The sequence below is a fragment of the Cydia pomonella genome, chromosome 16, assembly GCF_033807575.1.
Source record: "Cydia pomonella isolate Wapato2018A chromosome 16, ilCydPomo1, whole genome shotgun sequence".
In the NCBI taxonomy this organism is placed as follows: domain Eukaryota; kingdom Metazoa; phylum Arthropoda; class Insecta; order Lepidoptera; family Tortricidae; genus Cydia; species Cydia pomonella.
This window is the reverse complement of record NC_084718.1, coordinates 8,883,354-8,896,681: the sequence shown is the minus strand read 5'-3', so window position 1 is coordinate 8,896,681 and position 13,328 is coordinate 8,883,354. Positions and strand designations below refer to the sequence as shown.

Below are 13,328 nucleotides of genomic sequence, written 5' to 3'. Positions count from 1 at the left end.
AATCACTAAAATGTTTTCAGTAGTTCTACACGTCCAGAAATCTGAAAGTAAAATACACCGCATTTATGTCATCTGTCAAACGATTAGTTTAGCTGTCACTGTCAGTGAGTGAAGCAACTAAAATAAATTTTACAAAGCTCTCGCAACTCTGTCATTTACTTTTAATTTAATTGCGAAATTTATCTAACATCTAGATTCTGCTATATTGGTTCAAATAGAACATTTGTCATGGCAGACAATCCTAGTGGTGATGCATTGTCGGATGCTGATAGGTTGAAAGGTAAATCGTTGAAAATTCTCGTCACATGTAACACTTGTTTATAAAGGTTTTTTGTTGTTGATATAACACAGTCAATCTTTGTGTCTGGTATATAAATGAATACGCAGAGTTACTTAGATTTGTATACCGATTAAATAAACAATTTCGGTGTAGATACTTGGTATTCTTAACCGCATTTATTGTTATAGAGGACGAGCTAGCTCGAGAGCTGGAGCACAGTGACACCGATGAAGAAAATTCTCAAGAAATATCTCTAGAAATAGAAGAGAAACTACTCAAAGATGAACCTGAATGTAAGACTAAGAATTATGCACAATTATACTTATAAGTTTCTTAAACCTACATAGACCATAGAAGTTCTCAAACATGTACCCCAGATGAGACATTATTTACCCAACTGTTCTCCAAACCTCTTCCTCAATCATTTGATATCTGTTATCTGCTGTGTCTTGATGTGTACCATTTACAATTACTCCTTACTAACCCACTTTGAGATACCTTGAAGTAAAATAAAGTTACAGTAATAAAAAAAAATAGTTTTGTTTTGTAATAAAATTCCTTATCACATGGTATGGACTTGGTGGATAGGGGCTAGGTGAAAAAAAGTGTAAGAGTTTTCCATCTGAAACCTTTCTTAACTTAGTTCCAATGGTGTGTTTGATGAACATGAAGATGACAAGTTTCTGTCACAACCCATTCTTAACTTCTTTACAACCGAGTGTTCCACCACAACACACAATTTCTTTATTATAGGAGTATAAATGAATAAAATTTTATTTATACCAAACATTTATATTACAGATACAACACTAGTGAATTATGAAGAGAGCATACAAAGTACAAATAAAACAGACAATGAAATCATTGAGACATATTCTGACAACTCACAAAGTGTGGAAACAATCCACAGAGCTGATGAGCTGGGTAACATCTACATGGACAGCTCAGAAACCTTCATAAACCCACAGGTTGATGATAGCATAACAGATCCCGCTGAGAACTATGATTCCTACATATCAGAATACAGATTTGAAAATGAAAATCAAACAATTGACAACACCACATTGGAAACAAATGAAGCGAGGAATGAAACAAGTGAACCAGATGAGTTAAAAGATAGTATAGTGTTGCCAGATATGAATGAGTTCCAGCAAAGTGAAAGCAATTATGACTCGCAAACGGCTGAAGATATGCTCATGAGTGAACGAGAAAGGGAGAAGAAAAGTAAGAAGGAGTTAGAGGAGGAAGAAAGAGAAAAGATGCAGTAAGTTGGGCATGCAATACAATACAAATATTCTTTATTGCCCACTAATATCAAAAGGAATATGTCATACAAATTAGGCATATAAATTGAATGATGGCATACACACTCCTCCGGACAACCTTCCAATAGACTTACCTATTTCAACCTAAAATTATGAATTTCTACTGTCCAACAAAATAATGATCAAAAGCAATCAAAATTCATACAATTTGCTAGGATGCGTCCTGCTTTGCTTTACTTTAACTTCAATGCCGGCTCCACATACTTGGTGTTCACTACAAACACGGAACATATGCCAAACACCACCCAACATAAACACAGCATCCCCAGGCTTGGCAAATGTGCCAGTTTGTCAAAATGATTTGTGCAAAAAACCGACACCGATACTGAAACAAAACAGACAAACATCTATTTGGTGGTTGCTGTTTGTTGTTGTTTGTCAAGCACATAGTCACAAATACCAATATGTTGATTTTCAGGGTACTAGTCTCAAACTTTACTGAAGAGCAACTGGATCGATATGAGATGTACAGAAGAGCTGCCTTCCCTAAAGCTGCAGTAAAGCGCCTGATGCAGACCATCACAGGCTGTTCTGTTGGCCAGAATGTTGTCATTGCTATGTCTGGTATAGCAAAAGTATTTGTAGGAGAGGTGGTTGAAGAAGGTTGGTATGATCCAGATTTTTGCTTGTACAGTAATAAACTAATACTATTTTTTTTCAGGTACCTGCCCTTGTCAGAACTTCCTTCAATCATACTGACTATTTTTTTAAGCTACCACATTTAATCTTGATTGTTCACTTTTGCGCTAAGGTTGTCACTCGGCTGACACATCATAACTTAGAGAAATAAAATAAGTAAGAGGGCTTCCGGTTCGAGCCCCATCATGACAGCCTCGTTTTTTTCTTCATTCCTTTGTTTTATGCACATTAATATTGATTAAAAGCTTATTAGACATAAACTAATATGGTAGTGTGCAGTGAATGGAAATAAATCTTGAAACGCGTTTAACCACCATTTTGGAGTCAACGGACGGTAGTCCACAAGCTACTTGTAAAGTCCAGCTATTGCTTTGCAAGAGCTAATAAAATCACCGTACACTGTCTTGTACTAACCATACAATTTTAGTCGTATTTAAAGCTCCTAATACTGGCGAAATAGTCCCACTGGACTAAAGCCATAATTTTAAAAGAATGAATGAAAAAGTAAGTGTCCATGCACTTTTGAACCCTACTGTACAGTCACGTCTGAAAATATCGGTACAAAAAATGCCAAAAATATGTATACACGACTTTATTGCCCATATATTAAGCTTTGAACCGTTATTTGAAGCCTAACATAAATGAATAATTTGAGAGTAGCGAACTTGATTTCCTGTAACAGATCGGTCAAACCACGAACCTAATATTTTCAGACGTGACTGTAGAGCAGATCAGTATTTAAGAAAAAGAAAAAAAGGCTGATGCAAAATGACGCTAAAGTATCGTGGATTACGGAGGGTATTAAAACTTCAAGCAAAACGAAGCGATTTCTGAATAATTTTGACAAGGAAAGGTGTAACGATTCTGTGGATGAGTATAGGAAGAAATATATCACTATTTTCAGACGTGTTATTAGGCATGCAAAAAGACATGCCGTTAATTTGGAAATGGACAGAGTGGTCAATAACAATAGAGAAATATGGAAAATAGTGAATAGGCACAGCAACAAGTCGAAGGCTAGGACTACTGAGAGACTTATCCTTAAAACAGATAAGGTCATCGTAGATCCACAGGAACAGGCGGATATTTTCTCTAAAGTTTTCGATCACGGCGGTTCGTCAGTTACCCTTGCTCTGTAAATACTGAAATGGTTTTTGATAGAGTGACACCACAAGAAATATCAAAATTGGTTATTAATATGAAACCCAATTTATCGGCGGGTCATGACGAAATACCCATAACTATTATAAAGGAATATAGATCTTTTATCGGAACCTCTTGCACAGTTCTTTAATAACCGTCTTGAGTCAGGCCTGTTTCCGGATCATTTAAAAACTGCCAAAATTCTGCCTATCTATGAAAAAGGTTGTAGGATTGATCCAAAAAACTATAGGCCTATCTCTCTTTTACCTACTGACTCAAATTTTTTTGAAAAGCTGTTAAAGTCAAGATTGCTGCGCCATCTGGGCGTGCATGATATCCTAAATAAAGGGCAATTTGGGTATCCAAAAAGTATTGGAACTAATGAGGCTATAAGCACCTTGATTCATGATATTGTGACACAATTAAATGACAAACTCAAAGTAGCTGGAATTTATCTGGATCTTAGCTCTGCTTTCGATACTGTGGACCACAATATTTTGTTACGAAAGCTGGAGCAATACGGAATTAGAGGCAGTATGTTCAAAATATTTGAGTCTTATTTAGCGAACAGGACACAATTTATTGAACTAAGTTCAATTGTGGGTGTCACTGTAAGGGCGGTCAGGTCAAAAACAATGTTGATTAGACGCGGAGTCCCGCAGGGCTCAATACTGGGTCCTTTATTTTTTCTTGTGTTTGTCAATGACTTGATCCCTTTCGTACAGAATACAGTGCCGCAAACAAAACTAGTAATGTTTGCTGACGATACTAATGTTGTAGTTTCGGCGGAAAGCATGCTTGAGTTGAATGATACAGCAAATGCGGCATTAATGGCTTGTAATAAATGGTTCACGGCTAATAATTTAAAATTAAACACGCATAAAACCAATGTTATTTTGTTTTTCGCTACATCAAGGAAATCTGACACTTTAAGTATCACCTTAAATGGCAGCAAAATTTTACAGACAGAGGTTGTGAAGTGACAGTTGTGAAGAGGTCTATATCGACTCATTACTAAATTGGAAACAAGAACTTCAGACATTAAACAATTCCTTGTGTTCAGCCTGCTATGCCCTGCGAAGTCTGCGCGATTTTATTGACAAAAAGCTGTTTACCATGCACTAGTGGAGTCGAAATTGCGATTTAGCATCAAACTTTGGGGAAACAGCTATCAGTATAACACAGAAGCTGCCTTCGTACTTCAGAAAAGAGCTATAAGGACCATAGTGCGCATACCTCAAATAGCTTCTTGCATTGAGTCATTTTGTTGATCTCAATATCCTTACTGTTCCGTCACTATATACGCTCGTACTCTTGATAGACTTAATTAAACATCTAAATAAATATGAGAGCTCATCGGACAGTGAGAAAAGAATGGCTGCCAGACGTAAGGATATAAAAGGCGACATCCCTAGGCTCAGCGTTATGAAACATGCAGCAGACTATCAGGCTGTGTTCATGTTCAACGATGTGCCTACTGAATACAAGTCTATTACAAATAGTAAAATCTTCAGTACAAGACTCAAACAGTATCTCTTGCAGATATGTTATTACTCCATAGCAGGTTTTATATTGGATGGCTGACTATTTATATATTATTTCTTGTTTTGACATGCTTAATTTTTACTTATTAATTGTGTGTATATTTTTTGTTTGACTTGTGTATTGTATTTGACTTGCAATTAAATGGTAATTTTAAAATCTTAGACTATGTTTTTATTATAGTGAGTAAGGTGTACTGTACATATTCGACACAATGTATATTGTTATGAATAAAAAAAAGTTCCAGTACTTAATAATAAGTTGTATGGAAGGTATGGTATTAAAACATATTATTAACCATGTACGACACATTGAGTGCCGGGAAACCGCGCGACGGGTTCTTTGTTCCTAGTCGCTTTCCTCTATACAAAGCGGAAAGCACTGGGATCGTTTACGAGCGTTGTGCTACGAAATCGTTGGCAGTGAATGTGTTAATAAGTTCAAACTTGCTTCAAACCTAATACTTAATTAGCTTAACCCTTTACCAGGCTGACAGTTCAAAAATGACAATCGAATGTCAGTCTTACTCATCGAAAATAGAACACATGTTTGAAGAGCCGCATGTGGGAAATATATATCCCTTAGCCTGGTAAAGGGTTAAATCTTATTACAATATATATATACATATATGGAGTGAGCACTCTAAGCTTACTTATTTCTCTATGATAACAGGCACTAGTCTAAATAAAGTCAGTTAATGAATAATCTCTACAGCTGAAATTAACTGAAATAATATTTAGAATTTTAGTGTCAGGCGTTTTATTTACCTGTACCCCTAGTGTAAATAAATTCGATTTCCAAACGTTACGTACGCGTTTGCGTTTAGTCTCATTTTGTATTGGATTTCGAAAGAGCGCGCCAAGCGGGACGTTTTGGAACCTCAAAATCCTATACAAAATGAGACTTAACGCAAACGCGTTCGTCACGTTATGATGTCGATCAAAGTTACACTAGGGGTACTGATATAGCCAAGACAGCCAAGTAAACGAATTTTAGCAAACTCTTATATATAACCCTTATTATTTCTATAGCCCTGGAAGTATTGGAAAAGTCTGGAGAAGCGGGCCCGCTGCAGCCCAAGCACCTGCGGGAGGCGCTGCGCCGACTGCGAATGAGGGGAGCCATTCCCTCACGGAAGGTACACCGGAGTATGTTCCGGTCGTAACGTAATATTCTTGTATATTCACTCCAAAAACAATATAATTGCGAATACTCCAAATCAAAATTAGAAAAATAATAAATAGTTCAAGTTTTATCTAATGCTGTCAGGTATCAAAATAACTATAGTAATTAAATCACTTAATGAATTAAGTGATGATTAGGGATCAGATTATAATTTAATCAAGTACAATTTTTTGTGTTTTTGTAAGCTCCAGTTCCATGTATTATTCACAAGGAGGAGTCACACATTGAACAGGCAAAGAATAGCTTGTTTGGAAGTGTGATAGGCCGGAGTCCCAGAGTCTGCTCTAGTCTACAAAGCATGAAGGCGGAAATGTTTGACCGAGATATCTTCACCTACAAACACATACATACCTCCACTTTCCATACACATACAATTCAATCTTATTGTCTCTCTCATGACAAAACTAATTTCATTCATTTTTAAATTTAATACATAAATAATATTTTTTTTGATACTTCTTTACCTATTCGTATACTTTTGCAATGTTATACTAACCATTTATGTGAAAAGAAGCAATAAACATACATACTAATTACTACCTAAGTAAAAACTTAATATGTAATAAGTAGTGCTTAATTTGTTAAATTTGATAATAAATATGATGATAAAAAGTAGAATTATTGTTTACTTTGATGTTTATCCTGGATCTAAGTTAGAGGATGCAATAAAACACAAATGATTTATTGAAATGTTAATTTATTACATGATAAATTGTTATTTTATTAAAACATAATATACAACAGTAACTAAGGATTATTCATAGTTCGAAAACTTTGAAAGTAAAATCAGTCTTGTTAAAATGGCCAACTATGTTGTAGTCTGTAGACATTAGTGGAAATCCTTAGAAGGGCATTCACAAATAATAATAAAAAAATAAAATAGCGTTGGCTAACGATCGCAAAACATAAAAATGCACACAAAAAAATTCCATTCAAAATCCAAGGATGAAATTGGTACTTAAAATTAAGATTTATTCCATGCGCGGACGAGAACCGATTTACCAATTTGTTTCCGCATATCACAGACATTTTGCATTTCAAAGCTTCCACTGGTCATTTTGGCATTTGTTGGAATTAAAAAAAAAACTTCAACTAAAATAAAGGAAATATCAACAGAACTTAGTAACGGTATCGAACAATATATTAATTTATTTTTAATCTAGCTACATGGGAAGGCACAAATTAGTGAAGGAATTCGGTAACAAACATTTCAAAAGAGAAAAAGTAGTATAGATCGTGTAATTCACGAAGACGCATGCTTTGACTCTTAATATCATGTTATAAAAAGTAAGATTTGACAAATCTGCGCGCCAACGTTGATGACACGAACTAGTAGTCTTTAAGTCCTACTGAATAGAAAATTGTTATCCTTCATAAAAATGATTTAAGGCTAAAACATTTCACAGTTTGGTCCTGTTGACAGCGGTTTACATAGTAAAAATTAACTATGTATATGTTTTCTCTTCATATCATTGTATTACATAATTATTTTATTAGACCGTTACATTATTTCAGATCTCATGATTTTCAAATACTACCAGATTCGTAAGAGTCAATAATGATAAATTATGTAAAATACATAGCTCCGTGCATCTCATGATTGCAATACGAGCAATCTTTAAAGAGGGTCAATTTCGTCAGACATCAAAACATGTCTTCGAAACTAAAAAAGAATACATATCGTATAATGCAAATTCTGCTCATCGATGCACAGTTTCATATCAATACCGGCAGTATTTCGTCAGCTACACAATAGCCCGAGCAGAATGAGCACAACCGGAACCTTAAAAACGAAAAAGCCGCCCGCACTACTCAAAACGCAAAGCTTATCACACCCGGCTACTACTAACGACTAGATGACACCCGGCGCGGAGCACAGGACAGCGTTTCACTTGACATGAGCCGCTCCGGCTCGGCGTGGCCCGCGCTAGACGGCGAGCCGCTTGACGCCGCACTCGATGCAGAACTTGGCGGTGTCGACGGGGAAGCGGCTGCCGCACTCGTGGCAGAAGCGCGACAGCCGCGCCGGCGCCTTGTGCAGCGACACCTCCGAGCTGCTCGAGCTCAGCTCGGCGCGCGGCCGCCACGACCCGCGCCGCGACGACGCACGGGAGCTTACACGCTTCTCTGAAATACACGCAGGACCTTCGCTTTAGTATTCCTTCCTTCACGTTGTGGGTACAATTTCGAAAAAAAGTTTGCTAAATCGATATAAATAAGGTTTACGAAATGTAACTGTAAGACTTTAGGGGCATAGCACACTGTCGCCGCATGTCGTTGCGAAGTGCGAAGCGATGAATTCGAGTGCGGCGACGACGGTACGATGGTGCGATTTTCTCCGTATCTTCGTCCGAAGTTGCCATGCGCGACGAATCGCGTCTACTTACAAAAGTCCGTACGGTACTATGGAGCTCGGTGTGGCGTACCCCGCGGCGCGCACCGCATCTCCCTCCGAAAGCACGAATCGTCGCGCAATTCGCGCCTTCGTACGGAGAGGCAGAGCCAATGTGTTATACTTTGCATACAAACCGAGATTCTACAATACTCGTACAGTAGTAAGTTGAAAATCGCAGCACCGGACAGACGTCGTTCCGAAGTGCGAAGCAGTGAGATAAAGGCCTTACTATTGCTTCGAACACACGGACAACTTAGTGCCACAATTTATCATTATTACAGGTTTTTTTTTGTATTTATTTTGTACTTTTATGAACTGTGTTCTCTAATAATAAATCTAATTAAGTTGAGATTTTTCAGAATAATTGCCTTACCATGGCCCTGGTTTTCGACTTCTTTGTACGGCGCATGTTCCGGCGGCGGTATGGGCTCATCCAGCTCCGCCGACCGCTCCATCGCTAAGAACTCCTCGCTGGAGACGGAGCGTATTTCGTCTTTTGGACTCCCACTGGAGTCCGAGCCCGCCGGTATTCGCTCCAACGATGACGGACCGTTTGACTCCTTCGGACATACCGTTAGTTTCGAAGGAGATATTCTATTTAAGCTAAAAACAGACAAAACGGTGTAAATGAAATGGTACATGATGAAATCTGTTTTCCAAAGCTGTTTCTTTAAGATTACCTTCATCAACATGAATATGCATGCTATTAGATAATTAAGGATAAATTTTGGTTCGACAGGCGGATGTTTTTCGTCACAAAAAAATTACAGTACCTGACTAACCTGCTATAAGCCGAGTCGTTGCTGGATTTCCCATTTGGCGTGTAGTTCCCGTTGGAATGGCTCTCGGATTTCGCGCTTTTCCGCTGCGTTTTACTTCGCGATTCCTTTTCCGTCCCGTTGTGTACATACGCATTGTAATTAATGACATCTTTGTTCGATTGGTTCATTTGGTTCTTCTCGGATTCGTAGAACTTGTCGAACTCTTTCAAGGATTGCATAATGTCTTGTTCGAGTTGATCAGATTTGTGTCGCGTGTTCCCGCTTTCCGTTTTCGAGACCTTCTTGTGGATGGAGTCGAGGAGGGAAGTGGAACGTTTGACGGAGGATGGGAAGAGGTTTTCGCTCACGACATTGTTACTGCTAAAATTGAAAGGCTTGTTGGTAACTGGGGTTAGACTGAGACCGTTACTATTGGGTTTTACTTGTTTAGGAGTGGAGCTAACACTACTAAAAGTTGAAGTCCTATTGCTACCGTTGAACTCTGACTGCCTCACGACCCTAGTGGTGGAACTACAAGTTCTTTTGTTTTCAGATTTCCTTTTATGAATTTCTTCGTCAAAAGTAGTCATGAATTCTTCAAGGTCAAATTCCTCGAAGGCAGACTCCTCATCCCTAGCTAAAGTTTTAGATGCAATGCTTTCTTCCAAAGAAGACATAATTTTGTCGTATTGGGCACTTAAATTGTCAACCGGGGCGGCAACCAGCTTATTAGTATCAGTGTTGTTGTTGACTTTGTCTTTTTCCGCTTTGATTTGTGAATCAATATTACCGTTTAATTCATAATTATGAATATGTGTTTTGCTGAAAGAATCAAATTTAGAAGGCAAGTTTTCTGTTGTTTGAAGGGATTCCATACTACTAATAATGTCAGGATTGTTTAAAATGGTGTTTACATTAATGGGCAAGTTATCATTTTCATTAATAAGTCTGGGATCGATGTAATTACTGTCGGTCATGGACGAATTATCGTCTGCAAGGATTGCATCTAGGTTTACGAAATTTTTCTTTTCTTCCTCATCTCTCTTTATTTTGTCAAGTTTTACAGGCTGTTTTATGGTAGTCCGCGTGAAACTATGGTACATAGAGGTTGCAATCTTCGGGATTTTATCTTTTGGTTTTGGAGTGATATAGTTAGATGTGGTGTAGCTTGAGAATGATCTATTAAGGCTGCTGTTGCGGTTGAAGTTTGTTTTATCTGTCATGCTAATATTTTCTTTACTCGATTTAGTGAAAGTTGTGTTTAGTTTTTGACTAGGCTTTTTATCATTTCTGTTAAGTCTAAACGAGCTACATCTACCCCCGAAACTGCTAGTGTTAGTGTTATTATCGTTGTTCGTGCTTCCAAAAGATTTCATTCTTTGCAGGGTAGGAGTTTTTTGGTATGTTTTGTTAAGAGTGTCTTTTATAGTTTTGGAATTTTCAGTGCGAAGTTGTGATAATGGAGCTTTGTCTTTGGCAGGACGAAGTATGGGAAGAGTGCGAGTGAGGTCTTTGGAAGAGTTAAGCATCTTTTTAGGGATATCGGTATCTGAAGACAGGAGCTCTTTCATTTGCCTAGCCGCTGATACAAATGGGTCGTAACCGTCGTCCAGTCTGAAATAAAATTATTACACTCCTAGTAAAAATTATTCGCAAATAACTATTAATTATAATTTAGAAATATTGTTTATTAGCCAACCTGAAATATAAATAATTAATTTTTATGAGCAGACATAGGAATCCGTGGGGCAAAATTGTTTGACAAGTAGGGAGTTCCTGTATCGATAAACTCAACTATCGATGCTAGTTCCATATACTAGTGATCACTCAAGGGTTTGTTTGTAAAAATATGTTTTTATTAAGGGTAAAAAAAATAATAAAATAATAACTCAATGTACTCTTCTTATAATTTTACTCATCCCAATTTTTTACTTCGTGAATGTCCCATTTATTATTGTTAAAGTAAACGACCAGAATTTGTTCCATATTCACGAAGAATAAAATTGGGATGATTAAAATTTTAAAAAAATCGTCTTAAAAACGAAGAAGAGTATATTGAGTTATTATTTAATTATTTTTTTACTCTTGCAAACCCTTGAGTGATCACTAGTATATAGAACTAGCATCGATAGTTGAGTTTATCGATACAGGAACTCCCTACTTGTCAAACAATTTTGCCCCGCGGATTCCTATGTCTGTTTATGAGGAAGGATAGCAATTGGATTTTAAAACTTAACCTTGCGCTTTCTATCCTTGGCAACTTTAATGGCGGCGCCTCAGTAGATATAGATTGATCGTCGCTATCACGTACGTTCTCTGCAACTATGAAGGTTCTGTTGTCTGCATTGTCTCGACTTTGCTCACGTAGTAGGATATATTTTCTATTAGATTTAAAGATCTTTTGCATTCTTTTCTTTGTGCAAGCTACTTTTGGTTCAGGTTTATTCGTCACCGTTATGGAAGGCAATTTTAATGTGGAATCCTCATCGTCACTACTATTTTTTTTATTTTGCTGCTGTTCATAGTATTTTAAACCATAAACTGTGATATGTTCCATGTCAGAAACATCTTGGTTCTCTTTTCTATCCGATTGTCGGTCAGTTTGTTTTGCGGTATTTCTAACGGTGTCGCCGGCTCTTTGTAACAATTGTTTCAAATCAAGTTTTAAGTCTTCAAAAGTGTCAGAGAATTGTTTCTTTTTGTCTGAATCATCTGCATTGTCCAAATTTTTATCGTTTAGTGTTTCCAGTGAGACAGTTCTTGGTGTATGTAAATTGTCGATATGTTCTGCCAAATCGAGCTCCATCTGATTTTGGGAATTTATCATTTCATCGGTTAAATGCATAAACTCATCTAAATCTCCTGGATTTTGTGTGAATTTTGTGTATGTATCGCCACTCCCATGCCTGCGTCCGGATTGATTATTTTCAGTATTATTCTCTTCTTCATATTTAGTTCCATCAGAATTGTCTAAATTATCGCCACTGCCATGTTCAAAGCTATCTTCAAAATGGTCACCAGACAGATCAAACATTTCTTTTCCGTTTTCATCATCCTCTAAAACTTTTAATGAATCAATCGGTTCTGATTTAGAAAGAAAGTTAACCGAGAAATAATTGTCACTTTCATCAACCTCATCTTTTTCCACTTTGCATGCATCATTTAAAATTTCTGGCGTATAATTATCAGATTTATTAATTGTTGTTGTTGTAGAACTTGTTGTAGCTTGAGTGTTATACGAGCTATCAATTGTTGAATTTTTATACAGGAGTTCTACTGTGTTATCGGTTACATTATTTTTGGCTTTCCGGGCACTTTCAACAAGCGTTATTCTATTTTTATTATTACAACTTTGAGACTTAACATCTACATTTTCGTGGATAACACATGGAACACAAAAAAGTTCTGTGTTGATGCCGACTGTTTGAGAAAATTTAGTATTTCCCGCAGGATTTATAGTAACACAGTCGTCTAAACTATCAACGCTCATGCTATTCTCTTTAGGTAGTGATACTGTATCCCTCCTTGTTTTATTTTTAGTATTTTTTTCTTTATTTCTGTCTGTCTGCGTTACTTCCGCGGACTTTAAAATAGTGGGTTTAGCTTTAGCGTTAGGTTTTCTTACAGGTTTCTGTGTTACTTTGGAAGGCTCTGATTTTTCAATAGGTTCAGTTATTTCATTTTTAGGTTTTACATTCTTGTTAACGACCCTCTTCAGGATCGGTATTTGTCTCTTCTCTTTCCGTTTCTTATTCTCTTCTTCTTTTTCCTCAGCAGCTTTCGCTTGTTGTTCATTATATTTATTTGCAATTTCTTCCAGCTTCTTTAATTTCTGCTCTTTTTTAATAATTCCAGGATGTTTAATTTTATTTTGAGGCTTTTTCGGATTAGGATCGGTGATTTCTTGTTGGATTTTAGGAAGATTGGGTTCTTTTCTACGGAAGGGGAAAGGAAGGTAGTATAGATTGTGATTTAACTTAGCCAACAAACAAGGAGACAGGAACGAAAATGTGCAAAAAAAAAACATCGAAACAAAAATAACCACCGCTTCCTTTCCC

The 13,328-nt window shown here is 37.0% G+C and overlaps 2 protein-coding genes across 10 annotated transcripts in view; one reads left to right on the top strand and one right to left on the bottom strand.

The window, feature by feature from the left end:
- The first annotated feature begins 89 nt into the window (after positions 1-89).
- Positions 90-6,732, top strand: LOC133526115 (transcription initiation factor TFIID subunit 11). Its single transcript, XM_061862590.1, has 5 exons — positions 90-280; positions 469-573; positions 1,082-1,544; positions 2,024-2,208; positions 5,961-6,732. The coding sequence occupies exons 1-5, from the start codon at positions 229-231 to the stop codon at positions 6,092-6,094; spliced, it is 939 nt and encodes a 312-aa protein (XP_061718574.1). The 5' UTR covers positions 90-228; the 3' UTR covers positions 6,095-6,732.
- Positions 6,733-6,794: 62 nt separating this feature from the next.
- Positions 6,795-13,328, bottom strand: part of LOC133526105 (putative uncharacterized protein DDB_G0282133) — a 54,804-nt gene continuing 48,270 nt past the window's right edge. For 4 of the 9 annotated variants that reach the window (XM_061862571.1, XM_061862567.1, XM_061862570.1 and 1 more), the window contains 4 exons: positions 11,508-13,205; positions 9,283-9,651; positions 8,883-9,112; positions 6,795-8,241 (listed from right to left, as the gene is read on the bottom strand). In XM_061862571.1, the coding sequence (XP_061718555.1) occupies positions 8,042-8,241; positions 8,883-9,112; positions 9,283-9,651; positions 11,508-13,205 (2,497 nt within the window). In that variant the 3' untranslated portion in view covers positions 6,795-8,041. Of the gene's footprint in view, positions 8,242-8,882; positions 9,113-9,282; positions 10,885-11,507; positions 13,206-13,328 lie in introns of all 9 variants that reach the window. The other 5 variants (XM_061862573.1, XM_061862575.1, XM_061862568.1 and 2 more) reach the window with 4 other exon arrangements.

What these genes read in the sequence shown, in the direction of transcription:
- LOC133526115 (XM_061862590.1), top strand. Translation starts at nt 229, where the DNA reads ATGGCAGACAATCCTAGTGGTGATGCATTGTCGGATGCTGATAGGTTG. An exon ending in GGATGCTGATAGGTTGAAAG is followed by an intron (nt 281 to 468) that starts GTAAATCGTTGA and finishes TTATTGTTATAG; the next exon opens with AGGACGAGCTAGCTCGAGAG. An exon ending in AGGAGAGGTGGTTGAAGAAG is followed by an intron (nt 2,209 to 5,960) that starts GTTGGTATGATC and finishes TTATTTCTATAG; the next exon opens with CCCTGGAAGTATTGGAAAAG.